The following is a 19,416-nucleotide window of genomic DNA, read 5'->3' on the forward strand; positions in this document are numbered from 1 at the left end:
ACTTGCCTACACTGACATGTTTTAATTTGCACACAGTTTATCCCGAGTTGTTGTGTCGTCTTTTATTGAATTACAACAATGGAACAACCATAAATGTCTGCCTGACTCGGCTGTTAGTTTCTGCAGGGCTTTGTCAGCGCCTCCTTAAATATTTCAGTGTTGTGAATGACTGCGTCTGTGTCTCTGGTCTCCTCAGGATGAGAGATTGGGACGCGACAATGAGATCCACAGAGAGCAGATGGAGCGCCTCGTGAGAGAGGAACTGGAAAGATGGGAGGCAGATGACGCTGTTTCACAGATGAGCCAACGACTGGGGACGCCCATGGGTGTGGTTGGTCAGCCGAGATCCCGAAGTTCACGTCCCTCTTCATCGCAGTCCACTGAGGCAATGGAGGGAGTGGTCAACGCAGACAGCCACGTGTAACCCACTCTCCTGTTGGTGGTACTGCAGATCAAATGGAGGTGACGGGGCTCCTTCAGACTGGCGGGTGCATTGCCTTTCAGTGGGGAAACAAAATGACATTTCATAAAGTAAAGTGATGGGACCTTAGTATTAAATCTCACTATTATAAACTGAATACAATTTTTCTTGTAAAAAGAAATTCTGGTGTGCCGACATTTTGCAAGTAACCAATGCAGCTGTGTTACTGATTCAGAGCCACTTATGGAGGCCCGGCCTTGACTGTCATGGCTGGTGGCTCATTTCATACCTAACTGTTTTATCATAAAAATTCCAAAGCCACTTTTCCAGGAATTGTAAAACAAATGCAAAATGTACGTGCCACCCAGGACAGACTGATCTTATTATGGTACTTTGGTGCATTAAGTCTTGTTTAAAACGTTCATTGTGTGTTAATCGCTTTGCCGTTCGAGATGCTCACAAAGCCTTTTCATGAATGTTGATTTTTCTAAGTGATCCATGCCTTGTTCTTTATGAGCCTACAGCAAGCTGTTCTAAAGGCCTAAAATGCCCCCCTTAAAAATGGGCAAACAAGCCAGCGTCCGATTTGATACCCACCTCAGCTCAGGTCGGCCTCTGGGGACCCACTGGAATCTTCACGTGTCCCCATGTGTGCTCATTTCTCCATCTTTAAATTTGGAGATGGTAATTGTAGCCACTCACAGAGACTGTGCCAACATTAAGCTGGTGAGACCTTAAAGGAAAGAGAGCAGGGACTGTGCTGCCACCACAGCAGGCATGCCAGTGTCTCCGGGTACTTGCCAGTCTGCTTCCATATGATTGACCAGATCACTTCCAGCTTTTCAAAACTGTTTGCTGCCCATTTTAAAAATATTTGCTTTGACCCAAATTCCGACTTGCGCCTCATTGTAGATTTAATTAACGGCTTATGTCAAGTTGCACCTTTAAAGGTTTTGCGTTTTCTTTCCCCGATTATGTTGCTGTCTTTATAAAAGTGCCAAGAAGCTAAAAAGTTTTTATCAACTTAAGTGTTTTGTTTCAGTGTTTTATAAGAATGCTTTAATGCCATAGATGTAGATTTCTTAAGATAGCCGCCATTTTGATCTGCGCTCACATGGCTGTGGGAGAACTTCCTGTGAATGCCCTGCCAGTCGTGAACTCATTTCAGAAATAACTTAATTACCTGAATTAGGTGAGTTGTGACGTAACACTGACCCCTCACCTCACGTTATTAATAAAAGGACAAGTGTCTGTGTGTCCGTCTGGTTGCTACGTCTCTGCTATCCAACAGATGGCGCATCACAAACATTAGCACTGCTTTTATGAATCCTGCACCACATGTTATGTAATGGAGACTCGGCAACTGGATGGACGCACCGCACTTCAGACTTTAATGCTGACGTCTACGTTGATTACCTAGAAGACGGGTAGTAAAATAAGAAAATAACCAGGCCGGCTGGAAGTGGTGCTGTGTCTGAAGTGAAGTCACTCACGCGTAATGCATTTAGTTGGCTTTTTATTGTCACGGGCCAAATTTGAGCAAACGTCTTTCAGGCAGCACATCCATAGTAGCCTCGTATCTCTCTAATAAAGCAAAGTTAAAAACGGAGAAAAAGCAAAAAAAAGTCGCAAGTGCTAATTCTGAAAACTCCCAAAGCCCATGAACTGCTCTGAGATGAAGCTGGTTTGATTGCGTCGCCATTTTGTAATTGGACTGAACTGCTGGCTCATGTTAAGATGTTTTATCTGCTGGATCCTCTCTTAGAAGGTTTCATCGCGTTTATGTTGCACCACTTTATTCCTTATAGGCATATTGTTTTATATATGGCTGTAACTTTCCTTAACTTTTTAACAAACTTCATCTTGAAGTGCATTTAGATTCATGGGATATCCATGTGCATTTGACACCAAGTGTGTTCACCATTGGAGACGGCGGTGGTTTTATAGTCCGTTTCTATGAAGCTTTTTGTAATAAAATGGGAACATCGTCTTTTACAGGAGATAAACGTCTGTTGTGATTGTTGTGCCAATAGCATTTGATAAAAAATCTTTTTTTAAAATTGGGAAGGCTTGTTGTATATCAGGTTAGTCTTCAACATGTAATTTAAGTATTAGATTGTTAATTTCAAGCACTTTACTTTTCCTAATAAACTGTCATTTCAAGACCACCAATGGTGACCTTCATTCTTCAACTTGTGGAATTCTGGGTCGTTTGTGTTAAATCAGGAGGCAGCTTTTACTTTTTTCTTGCGTATCTGAAAGCCGCCCCTTCTTACCTTAAACTTAGTAAAACTTATATGATGTTTGGACACGTGCCTGAGACATTTCTTATGCAGAAGTTGGGATTTGTAAAACGTCAGCCGTTGTTACCTGCTGAAAACGGATCATTTATGTAAAAATATTTGATTTCTCCTGCCCTTCGTGTACCTTCAGTGCCTTTCCTTGAATTCGGCCTGCGCCTGAACCTCTCTTGACTGGCGTTTTAAGAAGTCACTGTGCACTGGAGAGATTCTGAAGGACTGAAAAATGGCAAATATCATCCCATTATATAAAAAGGGTGACTGGGCAGATCAGAGCAACTACAGGCCAGTAAGCTTAGCGGGCATCACAGGAAAATTAATGAAAGGAAATATTAAGGAGAAGATTGAGCAACACCTGGCAGGGACAGGACAGTCAGCATGGGGTCAGAAGACGGAGGTCGTGTTTTACTAACAGGCTGGAATTCTATGAGGAGGAACAAAAGGATACGACCAGAGTGGAGCAGATGAGATGATTGATGAGGACTTTCAGAAAGCATTTGATAAGGTGCCACAGGAGAGGGTGGGCATCAAACTAAAAGAAGTGGCAGTTCAGAGTGTGTAGACGGGGGCAGAATTGGCTCAGACACAGGAAGCAGAATCAGAATTGGGTGACGTTAAGAGTGGTGACCAGCAGGGGGCAGTGTGGGGGCTGCTGCTATTTTTAATATCTGTAAATGATTTAGATAGGAATATAAAGAACAAGATGGTGAAGTTTACAGATGATGCCAAGACAGGTGCATTAGCAGATCATTTGGAATCTGTTATATCATCACAGAAGGACTTGGATAGCAGACAGGCTTGGGCAGATTTGTGGACAATGAAATTTAATGTCAGTAAATGTCAAATGTTACACGTGGATAGTAAGAATGTTAGGTTTGAATACACAATGGGCGGTCGGGAAATCGAGAGTCCACCTTGTGAGAAGGAGTTAGGAGTCATGGTGGACTCTTAAGTTATCGACTTCCCCACAGTGTTCAGCAGCCATTAAGAAGGCTAACAGAATTTCAGGTTATATAGCGCCTTGATGTGTGGAGTACAAGTCACAGGAGGGTCTGCTCCAGCTTTATAACACACTGGTGAGGCCTCATCTGGAGTCCTGTGTGCATTTTGGTCTTCAGGCTACAAAAAGGACATAGCAGCACAAGAGAAGGTCCAGAGAAGAGCCACTCGGCTGATTCAGGGCTACAGGGGATGAGTGATGAGGAAAAATTAAAAGAGCTGAGCCTTTAGGAGATGAAGAGGAGACCTGACTGAAGTGTTTAAAATTATGAAGTGAATTAGTCCAGTGGATCGAGACGGTGACTTTAAATTGAGTTCATCAAGAACACAGGGACACAGTTGGAAACATGTGATGGGGAAATTTCACAAAAACATTAGGAATTTTTTCTTCACACAAAGAACGACAGACACTTGGAATAAGCGACCAAGTAGTGTGGTGGCCAGGAGGACTTTGGGGACTTTCAAAACTTGACTTGATGTTATTTTGGAAGAAATAAGTGGACAGGACTGGCGAGCTTTGTTGGGCTGAATGGCCTGTCCTCGTGTCGAGTCTTCTAATGTGTCTGTCGAGTGAAGCCCCCCATGAGAGACGCTCTCATTAGTTTTGAGGCTCCTTGCCCCCCTCATTTTGTCATCATTTATACTCCTGGCCATTGAAGGCGACTCTCCGCGTGCCTCCTGTCTTGTGTCTCGCTTGCTCGCCTCACCAAAACCAAACCGACCAGGACAGACGGGCGCACACACATCTTAGTGTTTTATTTCATTGTAGATGAATCTGACATGAAAAGTGGCCTTGTGACCATCCGCAAGTCCTACGCAGGCATTTTAGGCCAATGAAATCAACAGGGAATCTCATTTCATTGCTCACTTCAGTGACACGTCAGACCCATTCTGATGTTCTTGAACTAAATATGTCAGGTTCTCTCACTACAGTTGTCTTCAGTGTTGGTAATGACCTTAAATGTGTGCACTAGGCGTTAATCGCCTTCGTGAGTAGCCTTTCAGTTTTGCCTATAAGAACGATGTACTGTACGCCATGAGTGTCAATGGCAGGCGCTGCCATCACATTCAGCCTGACCCTCAAGTCTGCTTCTCCTACGCTTTGTTATTTGGGGTCTTTGCTTCGGCCAGGTGTGATCGCGGTAACACCAGTCGCACACATTTGAGCATCTCATATTAGTTGTATATGAATTAATTGAGGGTGCTTTCTGTGTGCAAAGACCGAGTTGTTCTGTTGTGGCCCTTTTATTGCAATGTGTGTGTGCGGTCAATTGAGCCGATTACTTTAAGATGGTCCGTCATTGCTATAAAGTCCCTTCTGGTCTCCGTGTTCCCACCCTGCACATGAGGAGTCTGTCCGGGTAGCAACCTGATTGTGCCCAGGGCTTTCCTTACATTTACTCAGGGCCATCTTAATGCATGGGCATGCTGGGCATCATGAGCATAGGTTCCCACGTTTGTTTTGTTTCTGTTTTTGCTATCAAAATGGGGGTCCCTGTGCTCTTCTTTGCCCGGGGGGCCTATGATGGTGTTAAGACGGCTTTTACTGCAGATGGTGGATGCGTATTGGCACATCGCGCTCTCGCCTTGCATGCATTTAAGCACATTTAAAGTAACCAACGCCTGCTCTCTGGAAGTAACTGTGTGTGTTTTATAAAACGTCACAAAGAGAAGGAAGGAGCAGACCCAGATAAGTGAGTGCAGGGGTACACCTTTAATTCCACTTCCAGCCCTCGTTGCACCATCTCATACCGATAGCAGGGTGGCGGCTAAACGGGGAATACGAGATTAACTTGACTGGTCAGCCAGTTCACTCAAATATTGGAACAGGGAAGAGGGCTGAGGGTGATGGCCCATGATATGGTCCATCAGTCCATCGCCTATTGGCTGAGCTGGTCATTGATGTCAATAAAAATACAAACATTGGCAGAAATGTCCTCAAAACATCAAACTGGAACTCATGAGACATGCCAGCCACAGTAGATTATTATTATTATTATTGTTTTTTTTGCAGCTTGTTGTTTGAGGTCAACTTCAATGACCTCATGGGCACGGCCATCAGCAGTGTGTCTGTCCGCGGAGAGAGTCGAAAGTTGAGTCGAGAGGTTTACTTACCTCGGCAGTGACATTCATGACTCTGGTGACTCTTCCTATGAAGTCAGTAGACAGACTGGGAGGGCATGAGGTCGCTGGAAAAGGAGTGTGTGGCGTTCTGCAAAAGGACGAAGGTCCAAGTCTTTAGAGTCCTGGTGCTTACCGTTTGTGAGACATGGATGCTATCCAGTGACGTGAGATGAAGACTGGACTCCTTCACTGCTGTGCCTCTTCCTTGGGCACCGCTGGTTTGACGTGGGCATCCCCTTGGCCTGGCCCAGCCTCGACAATGAGCTGGATCAGCCTTAGGTAATGGCGCCACATGACCTGCATTGTGTGGGAGCATCAGTTACGGCACTACGGCCATGTGGCGCCATTAGATAGATAGATAGATACTTTATTAATCCCAGGGGGAAATTCACATACTCCAGCAGCAAAAAATATTAAATTAAAGAGTAATAAAAAATGCAGGTAAAAAAACAGACAATAACTTGAATAATGTTAACGTTTACCCCCTCTGGTGGAATTGAAGAGTCACATACTACCCGAGGCTGATCCAGCTCATTGTCAAGGCTGGGCCAGGCCAAGGGGATACCCATGTAACACCTGGCTGTGGCAGATGGAGGGTGGCACTGGACCACATGACTGCCTGTTTCGTCATGTGTTGGTGCGGTGACACGCTGTACCAGTGCCTGCTCCCTAACCTGACCTGACCTGATGTTGCCTGCCTGCTTGAGAAGAAAAGGCAAACTAAGTGCTAGCAGGCCACAATGAAACCGAGCGACGCACAATTGATTTTCTGTAGCGCATCCTGAGCTCTCCGTGGTGTAGAGCAGCTAATTAGTTGTCCTCCATGACCGTCTCTCTCAAGTCAAGAGTATTTATTGTCATGTCATCCATATACAGTGAAATGAAACGACGTTCCTCCAGGACCAGGGTGCTCCATAAGACACAGGACAACGAAGAATCTGCGACAGGTAACATATAACAAGGTGCACGCGAGTCAAATGTGCAGAACAGAACACAACATGTCAGATGTCAGTCCGGTCCGTGAGTGTTCAGGAGTCTGGAGGTGAGGGTCCGAATGCTTCACTATCTTTTTCCCAATGGCAGGAGTGTAAACAGTGAATGTGAGGGGTGTGTTGGGTCATTCACAATGCTGGTGGCTTTGCAGATGCAGCGTGTGGTGTAAATGGAGGGATGAAGAGAGACGCCGATGATCTTCTCCGCTGTCTTCACTATCTGTTGTAGGGCTTTGTGATCCCTGACCAGACGGTGATGTGGTTGCTCAGGATGCTCTCTATGGTTCCTCTGTAGAACGTTGTTAGAGTAGCTGGTGTCTCTCTCTGTCTCCATCAGCTGACCCTCCAGTGCTTCCCTCACATTCAATGGTATCTCGTATCGGCGATGTTTTGTAAAGATCAGGTCCTCCTTGAGTCATCGCACAGCACTCAAGAAAATCAATTTTACCCAAAAAAAACAATAATTCCAGGTAGTAAATGAACACCTCCAGCCTGCGGGTTTGCCTTCTGTCTTCGTCCAAAAGTTAAGAGTCACCGTGGCCACAAACTCGGAACTCGTGCTGGGAGGCTAAACGTCAACCTCAGGCCTCAGGCTGCCACCTTCTCCTCGGCTCACGTCCCTTAAGAGTGCCGCACTGCTGCCGTTCTTGTTGTGAAGTGTCTGTTGGATTTTGCAGGCCCAGCGTGGCTCTGATTTCAAGTTTTCTCTTCTGTCAAAAGCAATGGCGACAGTCGTTTTCTCTTTCAGAGTTTGTGTAAAGGAATACCCCACCCAAACGTTTTTTTATATATACACTAGGGGGCTCTGCCCTCTTCTCGCTTCACTCGCCAATTCTCGGGTGGGCACTACACACTAGACACTAGGAAGCAGATGTACAGTAATCCCTCGCTATATCGCGCTCTGACTTTCACAGCTTCACTCTATCGTGGATTTTATATGTAAGCATATTTAAATATCACAGATTTTTCGCTGGCTCGTGGGTTTCGGTGGACAATGGGTCTTTTAATTTCTGGTACATTCTTCCTCAGTTGGTTTGCCCAGTTGATTTCATACAAGGGACGCTATTGGCAGATGGCTGAGAAGCTACCCAACCAGAGCGCGTATTAAATAAAAGTCCTGAAATATATTGTGAGCAGGGGGTCTGTTTGCTCCCCTAGAGGATACAGACGCTCCTCAAAAAACACTGAAAGACTACCTTCATCGCTCTCTTCTTTGCTGGGCTTACTTGCGGCTGCTTTGTTGCGTGATATGCTTCCCGTACAGTGATTCGCATACTTAAAAGCCCGAACAGCACCTATCGGTTTTTGATTGTTTGCTTTTCTCTCTATCTCTCTGACAGCCTGTGCTCCTGACACGCACTCCTTTGAAGAGGAAGATATGTTTGCATTCTTTTAATTGTGAGACTGAACTGTCATCTCTGTCTTGTCATGGAGCACAGTTTAAACTTTTGAAAAAGAGACAAATGTTTGTTTGCAGTGTTTGAATAACGTTCATGTCTCTCTACAACCTCCTGTGTTTCTGCGCAAATCTGTGACCCAAGCATGACAATATAAAAATAACCATATAAACATATGGTTTCTACTTCATGGATTTTCACCTTTCGATCGAGGAGGGATCACTGTATAATTTAAACAGATTGTTATTTTCATGGGAATTGATGCATATCATAATAGAACTATAATTAACCGTAGTAAAAAATAGTAAAACGGAATAATTTGAAAGTAAATTCTGTTTCATGTTGTGTTAGAGGTATTCGTTGCGTTATACGATATTGTTCTGTTTGGCTTTGAAATTAACACGCAACTACTTTTTAAACTTACACTTTTACTGTAAAACTTCAGTAAAAACAATTCTTTGAAATAATTTTTCGTCAATATTGCATTGAATTTTGATTCCGTGTTTGGACTTTCATCGTGACACCACAACATATAACTGCCCGCGAGTGAATTCCGTTTCATTCTCTCCAATAAATAAAAATGATTTTTTCAAATGTTTGTCCCAGTGATTTGTTAATTGTCATAGCAAAAGCTATTCTCATGGGAAACTGTAAACATTTTAATACGAATGGCATATCAGGATCTACTTTGGTGTCCAATGTCATTAGTGAAGATGGACTACATTACCTTTCTTGTCGCCTGTTAAAATTTTACATGTCAGAATTGTTTGACCAATTTTGAATACAACTAATCTTGTCCCATAGCATAGCCCATCACTCTGACATTAATTACACAGTAACATTACAATATGTCCTTCTTTCTACAGTAATTCATGCGTTGGAAGACCAGACGGTGTTAACGGTTGTAGATATTCTTCATGATATTGTAATTTGATGTTTTCATCTTCCACACCATCACCACCGTTTCAGCAGTCTATTGATACACATTTAACCAATTTGCCGTGTAACCAATCAACAATTTTCACTTTAATTCATTTCACTTCATCGTTTCTCGCTGCTAGGATTGCTCATGTACTCATTTCTTCTGTTGATAACCCTTCGTGATGAAATTCTTCAATAAGATTTGGACATAAAATGTCTTCTTTAATTGGGAACTTAAAGAGAGGAAAACATCAAAATTTATAAGAGCTGAGAGAGCAGGAAGTGTGTCTGATCAAAGCATTCACACCAATGAGAGGTGAGAGGACCGCGGGCGTGGGCCGTGAACCAGAAATGGTGGAAAATCTCATGGCCAAAGTCTCTTCTCGTTGCAGGATTTTCTTTTATAATAGAGAGACTTACGTTACACCTTTTAGTTTGTATTGTATTCATGTTTTCATGGGGATCAAAGATAACAAAGATTCAAATTCGTAACTAGTGCTGCACAATGGCAGACAATACAGAAATCTCCATGGAAATGTCGTTTGTTCTTTTGAATTGAAGATCCGGCTGTCGTCCTCATTCATTGGTCAACAATCCTGTCGTCACTTCCAATAGCACTCTCGTATGGGAACGCACCTTTCCAGTTTATTTTGTTCACTGAGTTTTCCTGAAGTAATTAATAGTTAGTTTAGCAAGAATGCGTGCGTTTTGCACGTTGTCCGCATACAAATGGATTAACAGATTCTGCCGCGCAAGTGAAAATTTTTCTCAGGAACGTTTTTCATTTCATTGGTTACTATTGGGATCTGTTCATTTAGAATCACCCCGGCGTATCTCAGTGGCCAAACCCTTTAGTGCAGATGGCACCCCCTTGAGGGGGCTTTGGCCCGCTGCCTCTAGAGACCCTCAAGTGACCCCTCACTGGCAGCCAATGAGGAGTTTAGCAGTGTCTTAATCGGAGCTAGAGAATTGCCTTTGTTACATGACATCCAGATGTGGACTTCATGAAGAAGAGGAGAAGGAGGACATCATCTACTCCAACAGCCCACTCCGCAGTGCACATTTCAAGCCGTCATCAGTGAAGAATGCTGAAAAACTGTGCTGTGAAAAAGTGTGTGCCCCCTTTGTACAGTGAATGGCTTCATACTAGAAAAAGGGAATCCAAAAAAAACACAGAGCGCCATTTCTAAATTGCTACTTAATAGATTTGTTATCCTGTGTGAAAAAGTTATTGCCCCTTTAGTTCCTGAAAACTGATTGAACTAAATTGACCATTTGTCTCCACTGACTGAAAAATGGCCAGACCTGTTGAATCGGTCTCTCACCATGACAGTAAAGTTGCCACCATTAGGCTTCTGGAAGAACACAAGGCCTCCATCAAAAGGAAATTCCAGAAAAGATGACGGAGGGGAAAAAATGTTGAAACCAATCAGGAGAAGAGAGACAATCCAATTTCTAAGCCAGTGAGACCTCAATGAAAGCCAAACCGAGGACACTTGGAACCGTGTGGGTCTGCCAAAATGACCCCAAGGGCACAGTGGCAAATCATTCAGGAAGTCCCAGAGGTCCCCGGAAGAACATCCAAACACCTGCAGTCCTCCCCACCCTCAGATATGGTTAGCGTTCAGGATTCCATGATAGGAAAATAGGTGAGGAGCAAGGCAGAGACCTTGGCTATTCAGCTGACCATCGGTACCAAAACACCGGGCTGATGCCCAAGACTTTGGGAACAATGACAGCTGAGCCAAAAGTTGTAGGCCATGGGGTCCACGGTGGCCACATCAGACCCACCATAAAACATGGGAGTGCTGGTGTGCAGATGCTTTCTTTGAAAGCAACCAGAATATTCTTAAAGAGAATGACCAGCCATCTGTCTGGGACCTGAAGCTGAAGATCAGTGGAACGAAACACCAGGATGATCGCCGAGCCTACTGGAGTCGCGTTCAATGGCGAGACAAACTCTCTGGATGACGCCAGGCCTGCTCTTGTCTGGCACTCGACGGGAAGAACATCTGACCTGCAATGAAACGTGAAGTGATGGTGTGAAAAACTTGTCATCATGGAAGGAGACACATTGCGAAAACATTCTGAAGGAGAATGTCCAGTCCAGTTGTTGGTCTGTGACCATTGGCTTGTGCAGCAGGATGACGAGTCGACCACTGAATGGCGGCCAAGAAGTTTTGGAGGTTCCCAAATGGTGCCAATGGATCTGAAGTAAAGCTTGGAACAGTGGAAGTGTGATTATTGAAGCTATGGGGGGCAATTACTTTCTCACACGAGTGAGGGGTGGTGGATATGTTTGTTCCTTGAAATAATAAAGTCCTGATTTAATCCACTGGATTGACGCGCTTATCTTTCCACTACGCCTTAAGTCATTTTCAGTTTAGTAAGATTATGACTTGTGTGTGACTGCCATTTTGTCGACCATTCTTTTAATGGCCTGTAGGGGGCGCCCTCCTATTATTAGTATTCAGTTGGAATGACAGTAAAGACACTAAAACAGCAGATAGAAAACACTTTATTCCCAATAGAAACATTGAAATGGTTCATTCAAGTCCGAGTGATGATACGCTACGCGGCCGCACCGCTTGTGCCAATCAAGTAGATTTTATCCAAACTGTTTTTCCCCTCAAATTTCCCAACAAACTCCTTATTCGCAAAAATTGGATAGAGCAGCAAAAATTTACAGGGGCCGACTGGGCCGCGTGTTCGATACTAGTTGGGAAAACGGTTTTGGATGTTGTGTGCTTTCTGAAGTTGCGTTTATGAGAATTAAAAAACGACGAGCCCATCGAAAACGTCTTGTACATCACCACACGTTCACGGGCAGGATACCACAACTAGATTACGAAAATAAATCTACGCCAGAGCAGCACCGACGTGGATGCTTCACAGAGAGTTAAATAAGAATACGGTATATACATATGTACACGAGGGTCCTCGCCAGATTCACATCACACGTGTTGTGCTTTAAAGGTGGCCTTCTGTTATGTGCCGTGATAAACGAAATTCACTAAAGTGCCCAGCTTTGTCCGTTAGTCTCGTACTTCATGTTCTCGCTCTTCTCTTTCACAAAAATACAAAACGAAAACAGCGCTAATCTCCACTGCGCTGCTGCAGGCCACAAAGGTAGCGGCAATTTGCTACCGAACGCCCATTTATTACAATTCACTTTTAACGCTTTGTACGGTTTTGGGAGCACAAGTATCAAATTATATTTTACTCCGATCACATGTTTAATGGTGGATTGCTCCCGATTGTATTTGATTTTGATTCTGAAGATCAGATCGAGCGCCGTGACACCTCCGCACTTCACCGTTAGGCCCTAATGACCTCTAGAGAAAGTTTGGCGTATTTAATCTTTCAGAAATATTTTTTAACGGTGGCTTTAATGCCAGGGTATACTGGCATCGATGTTAAAGTAACGAGTATATTAATATCACGAGTCAATAAAAAACAAGAATACCAATTACTTGCTTCAACACACAACCCCGATCTTTGTTTTTGCTGCCGTTGTGAAGTTTGGCAATCCCCTGCCTTGTGGTTGAATCTCTCCAAGGAGTCCATTGATTTCATCTTGTGCCCTCTGGCCAGCAGAGTCCATCCAATCTACTGATCTTCATGACCTTCACCACACAATCCCAAGTCTTTCTTCTAGTGTTCTGAAGACTCCCCTCATCAGATTCATTTCCGTTCCGACGCCTGGCTACCTGAACGGCCTCATTTCTGACCCGTCACTCCACGACTCTCCACGAGGACCTCGGTGATTTCTGGAGAGCAGAAGTTAATCAAATCTGCTGATCTTTACTTTGCTCCGATTTTGACTACCGTTTTAGTTGTTCAGAGACCAACCCGAGGTTCACCTCACTTCCAACTCGTGCAAAAACGGTGATACAATGTCACCCACACAGCCGCACTTGTCACTGACCTGACTGTCAAGTCTTTTCTGATGAGCTCATAAATTTTCTCTTTCAGCTTACAGTAGAGCAAAAGTCAGATCAGATTTATGGACCTTTATTTACTTCACGACAAAATCCTAACCCTGATTTTTTTTTTCACCACCATTGTAGAAGTTTGAGGAAACTCTTGAGGTTCGCCTCTCGTCTAGTTCTGCGTAAACACCGACGCATTTTTGACTGTCACTTGTCGACATTTTAATATAAGCTCAGCAATTTCTTCTTCTGGTTTCAATAGAGCAGAAGTCCAATAAATCAATGGACCTTTATCTACTCCATTTCAAAATGGCCAACACCAATGGATGGATGCTTGCCAGCATTCAAAACATTTGAAAATCCATTTACGGTTATTATCGATTCAGGGTCTCGGTCAGACAGAAGTCAATCAAATCTGCAGATATTTGCCCCACCAAAAAACTCCAACTCAGATTTTTACCATTGTAGAAGTTTCAGGAAGCCCATCCTCGAGGTTCAACTCGCTTCTAGATGTGCGTAAAACTCAAATGTCGATGTCCAGGCACCTTTAGTGACTTCTAGTTGTCAATTCTCCAAGATGACCTCATCAGTTTCTTTTTCTATTTTCGGTAGAGAAGTCCTCAGTCAAATCTGTCGATTTTTATCAACGTTGCTACCAAATACTGACAACCGGTTGATGCATTTTTTTTACCATCGTTCTACACGTTGGGGCAAAAACATTTACTTGTGGCTGGACTTGCATCTTGCCTGCCTGGAAAGCCTCATTTCTGACCACCACTTGTTGACTCTCCACAAGAAGAGTTTTCGGTAGAATGGATTTGGGTAAATCTACTGATCTTTCTTCACAGATTTTAGCTACCGTCCTTAAAGTTTGACAAAACCCTTCTCTGAGGTTCCATTAACTTCCAGTCATCTGTAAGCACCAAGCGCAGCTATCCACCATTCAAGGAGCATGAAAATCCACCTACTGTACTTGTGGATGAATACCCAGACCAGCGATTTCTTATTGTGCTCTCGGCGGAGCAGAAGTTCATCAAATGTGCGGAGCGTTACTTCACTAGCCAGTCCCAGCTCCTGAGTTATCACGGTTCTAGTAGTCTAGAAGATCTCCTTCCGTGAGGTTCACCGCACTTCCACTCGTGTGAAAATGCTGATATATGGTGGCCCATTATTTGTGAACGTCACTCATCGACTCTCATTGATTTCTTTTTTTCAACTTTCGGATAAGCAAAAGTCGAAGAAACTTTTATTTACTTCCCTACCGAGTCCCGACCCTGATTTTTGCCACCGTTTTAGAAATATCAGGAAACCAATCTTCGTTCATCTCAACGTCCAGTCGTGCGTAAACACAGATGCGTTTGTCGATTTTCTCGTACGAGTTCAGCGATTTCTTTTTTTTGCTATTTACTTCACTACGAAATACCGACACTGATTGGTGCACGTTTGTCACTTACTTGTGGCGGAGCTCACTAACCAGCTGACACACAGCCTCATTTCCGACTGTCACCAGTCATGTCTCTACAGTCCGCTCATCGATTTCTTTTTCTACTTTTCCAAGCGAAGAAGTCACTCAAATCTGTTGATTTTGATGAACTTCCCTACCAAATCCTGACAACCGCTTGATGCATTTTTTACCATCATTCTACACGTTGGGGGTAAAAACGTTTACTTGTGGCTGGACTCGCATCTTGCCTACCTGGAGAGCCTCATTTGTGACCGTCGCTCATCGATTCCTTGTTCTGTTGTTGGTAGCACAGACATCAATCAGATCTTCTGACCTTTATTTGCTTTATCGATTTTAAGAGGTCTGACAAAACTCTCCCTTGAGGTTCAAAAAACTTCTAGTCCTCTGCTGACTTCCCGTCACTCATCGATTCTCTCTGAATTCGGTTTCTCTTTTTGTCGTCGGTAGAAGTAGTGCCTGGGCGGCCCTGTCTCTGCTTTACTCCCACGCTGCTCGTGTCTCCATATCCGTTCCTTGCATGAATTTCAACCATGGCACCCTGTCGATGTTTTTGTCAGACATTTTAAATACAAGACTGTGGTGGAAGATGTCGTTCCAGCGAGCTACGAATCCGTGTTCTGTGAGTGCTAGTTAGGATGCGTTGGGGTGGCTCCTAGTCATTGTTAATATGCTCTTTTCTTTTGCTACGACCATCGCAAATTTTTAATTTTGTGTTACATTTTCTTTTCAGCTAGTCAAGTCTCAATCGTCCTTCACGTATCATGCAGTGCTATCAGCGTTTGTACCACAAGGGTCTTGCCAGATGGCTGAAACTCAAATCGTGGGCCATGTGCTGTGGCTACCGCCAGTCACAACTTCACCCATTTTCAAGATGGCAGGCCGGTCCCCTTGGCTCTTTTTGAAAGAAATCGGGCAACACGGCAGAGCATGGGCACAGAGTGTGAGACATACAAGTGATGAGGAAGATTACAAGACCATTGACAAGAACATTCAGCCCAACAAGCTCACAGACATTTGAAGGTCCCTAATGTCATACTCTCTACTACACTACTATGGCTACAGACCTTCAAATGGATGGACTGGTCCCTCTGGATGGGGGCACGGGGACAACACTCTTAACAGGTGGCCCACATTCCTTCCCCCAGCCACACCTGCCAACTCCCGCTGTGGCATCCTATGGTAGTCCTAGGCCAGCTGAGAAATGTAATCCTCCCACTAAGCCCTGGGTCTCCTCCCTCAGGGTTGTGCCCATAAAGCCTCCACAGGGAGGTGTCCAGGTGGTATTTGTATCTAACTGAGCAGCTTTAGCGTAGTCGGTAAGACACCACCTCAAGTGGCTGCTCTCGATGTGGAGGGTCAGCGGCTCTCCTCCGAGCCTCTCACTTTAGTGCTAAGGGCCCTGTGGAGGGAGAAGACCCTTTGAAACTGCTAGACCAGGGGTGTCGAACTCTGGTCCTGGAGGGCCACAGGCTTTCATTCTAACCACCTTCTTAATTAGTGACCTGTTTTTGCTGCTAATTAACTTCTTTTTCTTTAGTTTTAATGAACTCGACTCCGACCCCTTAGTTCTTTCTGTTTCCTTAATTAGCAGCCAAACAATAACGAGACACAAAATCAGCAAACAGGTGACCAGCTAACCACATTAGCTGAGCATAAAGAAAGGTGAGGGTCTCAGTAAAGTTGATCTCTCAGGTCAGTAATCAGAAACAGAAAATCATCAATTTGGGAAATGTCTGCTGTGGCAGAATGAGAGCAGCAGCAAGCCGTGGAATTAAGTGACGGGTTTAAGTAACAGCAAGTATTGGCTTCTCATTAAGGAACTGGTTGGAGTGAAATTGGCAGGAGTTTGAAACCCCCGTTTAGCTGCTCATCTGTTGGCTCGTTTCACATCTCATTTCTGTTTGGCTGCCATTTAATGAAGAAAAGAATCAATTCAGAGGACCAAATCCTTAAAGACCGAGCTATTAAATGGAATGGAAAAGGAGTTAATTAGCAGTGAAAACTGGTCACGGATTAGGAAAACCTGCAGCCCACCAGGCCTGGAGTTTGACACCCGTGTCCTAGACAGTAAAGTGACAATTCTAACAAAGGTGCGCACCTTGTGCTGAGCTGCAAACTGTCACATTGAGCAGCTAAAGACCTTCACTTGACTTGGACCTCCTGGAGATACGAATTGCTTCTGGGGTGCATACGGCCTACGGGCAGCTAGACGGATAGACTGAAGGTGGGCATGGGCAGGATTCATGGCTGCCCTATTAAGTTAGAGAGACAAACAGAATGGGTCAAACATGACTTGGTATTCAGACTTGGAGCGCTCCATTGATTTGAGCCAATCTGTGCCCATCCCATGCCCAGATTTGGTATTTTTCAGGACTTTTGATTACATTTCTGTATTCAGACAATTCCTTTGTTGTAAATGGTCGTTTTTTTTTTGTTTTTTTTTAAAGAGAGTGAAGTGGCAGGTGACAATGACCACACTACCCCTTTGGCTGTCAACGCACATCATTTATTTTTAGGTAGAGTGGGCATGAAGATGGGAAGCGGTGCTACCTCAGCACCCTGGTAGAGTGGATCACTGTCTCTGTGGCTTTGTCTCTACAGATCTCCTCTGGTTCTCCTCCCACGTCCCAGAGATGAGCAGTTATGTTGATTGGCTACTCTGAATTAGCCTGAAGTTGGTGAGGGTGCCAAACAATGGACTGGCACAACTGGTAAAGCAGGTACATGTAGTGAATGAATAGAGGGATGAGTAATAAGGACAAGCACCAGCATATGAGCCTGCAGCCATGGCAGACCTTACTAACAACACAGGCCTGCGCTTCAATGCCAGCTGCATGCTGGGAGAGCTTAATGGCCTACCTTGCAGACATATGAACCCGGGTGCAGTTCTTTTTCTTGGTTTCATTCCCCTGCGGGTCGTGACTAAATTGTCCCAGTGAGAGCGATTGTGTGTGTGTCCCCTGTGGTGGACCAGCTTCCGTCTGAATGGATGGGTGATTGGGAGTTCAGAAGTCAGTGTGCTGGTCCCCGCCCAATTCAATCTGTGTCTGTTAAAAGCTTCTAGGGTGACACAAGGTGTGATATGCAAAGAAGTGAAGAAATACAGAACGACGAAGTCTTATTAAATGAACAAACATCCACCATCCCACCTTCCCCAGAGGAGCCACTGTGGTTGACCAGTCGAGTGTCCTTTGTCCCACAGTCCTAATAAGAAGCATTGCCACCTTTGAACTTCCCCAAGTCTGATCAACGAGCTCCGGCCAAACCTTCTCATTAAATACAAAAGCCAACATCTAACTCACAGGTCGGTTCGAGATAAAAAAATTGTGCTGAAACCGAAATGCAGCTTCACTCGCGCGGAGGGTGAAACGTCTTAAAAGTTACGCATCGGCGTCCGAATTGTGCGTCTCCATCACAGAACTCCAGTGAAATAACGACAAGGGCTCGAAACGACAGATTACATTCTTTCATCATTTGGGGGGTATGGGATGGGGGCTGGTGTACCCGACAGCGGTGCCAACGTCCTGGCCTTCCCATTGTTTGATAAGTGCCAGACGCACGTGCCGTACAGGAGGTCCAAGTGTTGGTGGCCAATTCACAATAAATGTGTGGAAATAAAAAAAAAACAAACTATGGGTACCCTACGGCTGGGGCAGGACCCATAATTTAGAAAAACGATGATTGCTATTTCATAAAAAGCAGTGGTGCCCGTGTGCTTACCAAACCCAATATACCTTTGAACTGAGCAGCTTCAGCGTAGTCGGTAAAACGCCACCTTTCTAATAAATACATTTCACTGAGCGTTAGGACGATGTGCATGATGATTGGGGGGGGGGCGTGTGTGGGGTCTGTCTTTTTTTTTTTTCTCCTTATTGCACATTGGCGATTCCTAGTTTTCACCATGTTATGCCCATCGGCCGCTGGAGACGAAGCTTCGGCTGAATGAAAAGTTCACATCCGAGCTTTTGTGCTTTCCCCAGGCACCAAAAGGAACGATGATGATAGTGCTGTTGTCTTCTGAGCCGTACTGGAGAGCCTGTGGGAGAGAAGAAAAGGGAATGAAGGAAAACCATTCATGGCTGTTATTATTATTATTTGATTAATAATAATTCTTTGCATTTATATAGCATTTTTCTCACTACACAGAGCGCTTAGCAATTGCAGGTTAAGGGCCCAACAGAGCAGAGAATTCATGAAATAATCTTCTTCTTTCAGCTGCTCCTGTTAGGGGTCACCACAGCAGATCATCTTGTTCCATCTCCTTTCCTCGTCATCTTGCTCTGTCACACCCATCACCTGCATGTCCTCTCTAACCACATCCATAAACCTCCTCTTAGGCCTTCCTCTCCTCCTCTTGGCTGGCTGCTCTATCCTTAGCACCCTTCTCTCAATCTACTCAGCATCTCCCCAAACCAACGCCATCTCGCCTCTCTGACTTTGTCTCCCAACTGTCCCACCTGAGCTGACCCTCTAATGTCCTCATTTCTAATCCTGTCCATCCTCGTCACACCCAATGCACATCTTAGCATCTTGATCACGGCTCTGTGCAGAAAGAAGCCTCACTAGCTAACATTGCACTGTTTAACTCGAGGTCTCTTAATGGCAAAGCATTGGTGTTATCAGAACTCATCACTGACACCAAACTTGATATTCTGTGTCTAATGGAGACTTGGCAAAAACCAAATGAGTTTGCGTGTCTCACAGAGGCGACTCCAATTGGTTTCACTTTCCACACAGAGCCTCGCAGCTCAAGACAAGGCGGTGGACTTGCAGTAATTGTCAGAGAAGACTTAAACGTTAAAAGAATCCCAATTGACTGTCCATTGTCTATTGAGTGCCTGGCTCTTAAACTAATAATGAAATCA

General features: G+C 44.5%; 2 protein-coding genes across 4 annotated transcripts in view; one reads left to right on the forward strand and one right to left on the reverse strand.

The window, feature by feature from the left end:
• The window catches only part of pkd2 (polycystic kidney disease 2), a 913,849-nt gene that overhangs the window by 46,387 nt on the left and 848,046 nt on the right, over positions 1–19,416 (forward strand). For both annotated transcript variants that reach the window (XM_051928127.1, XM_028802756.2), the window contains exon 15: positions 197–1,828. In XM_051928127.1, the coding sequence (XP_051784087.1) occupies positions 197–424 (228 nt within the window). In that variant the 3' untranslated portion in view covers positions 425–1,828. The remainder of the gene's footprint in view (positions 1–196; positions 1,829–19,416) is intronic.
• ppm1kb (protein phosphatase, Mg2+/Mn2+ dependent 1Kb) overlaps positions 11,655–19,416 on the reverse strand; it is a 94,540-nt gene continuing 86,778 nt past the window's right edge. For both annotated transcript variants that reach the window (XM_028802758.2, XM_028802759.2), the window contains exon 7: positions 11,655–18,587. In XM_028802758.2, the coding sequence (XP_028658591.1) occupies positions 18,456–18,587 (132 nt within the window). In that variant the 3' untranslated portion in view covers positions 11,655–18,455. The remainder of the gene's footprint in view (positions 18,588–19,416) is intronic.

This window comes from Erpetoichthys calabaricus, chromosome 5, assembly GCF_900747795.2.
Source record: "Erpetoichthys calabaricus chromosome 5, fErpCal1.3, whole genome shotgun sequence".
Taxonomy (NCBI): domain Eukaryota; kingdom Metazoa; phylum Chordata; class Cladistia; order Polypteriformes; family Polypteridae; genus Erpetoichthys; species Erpetoichthys calabaricus.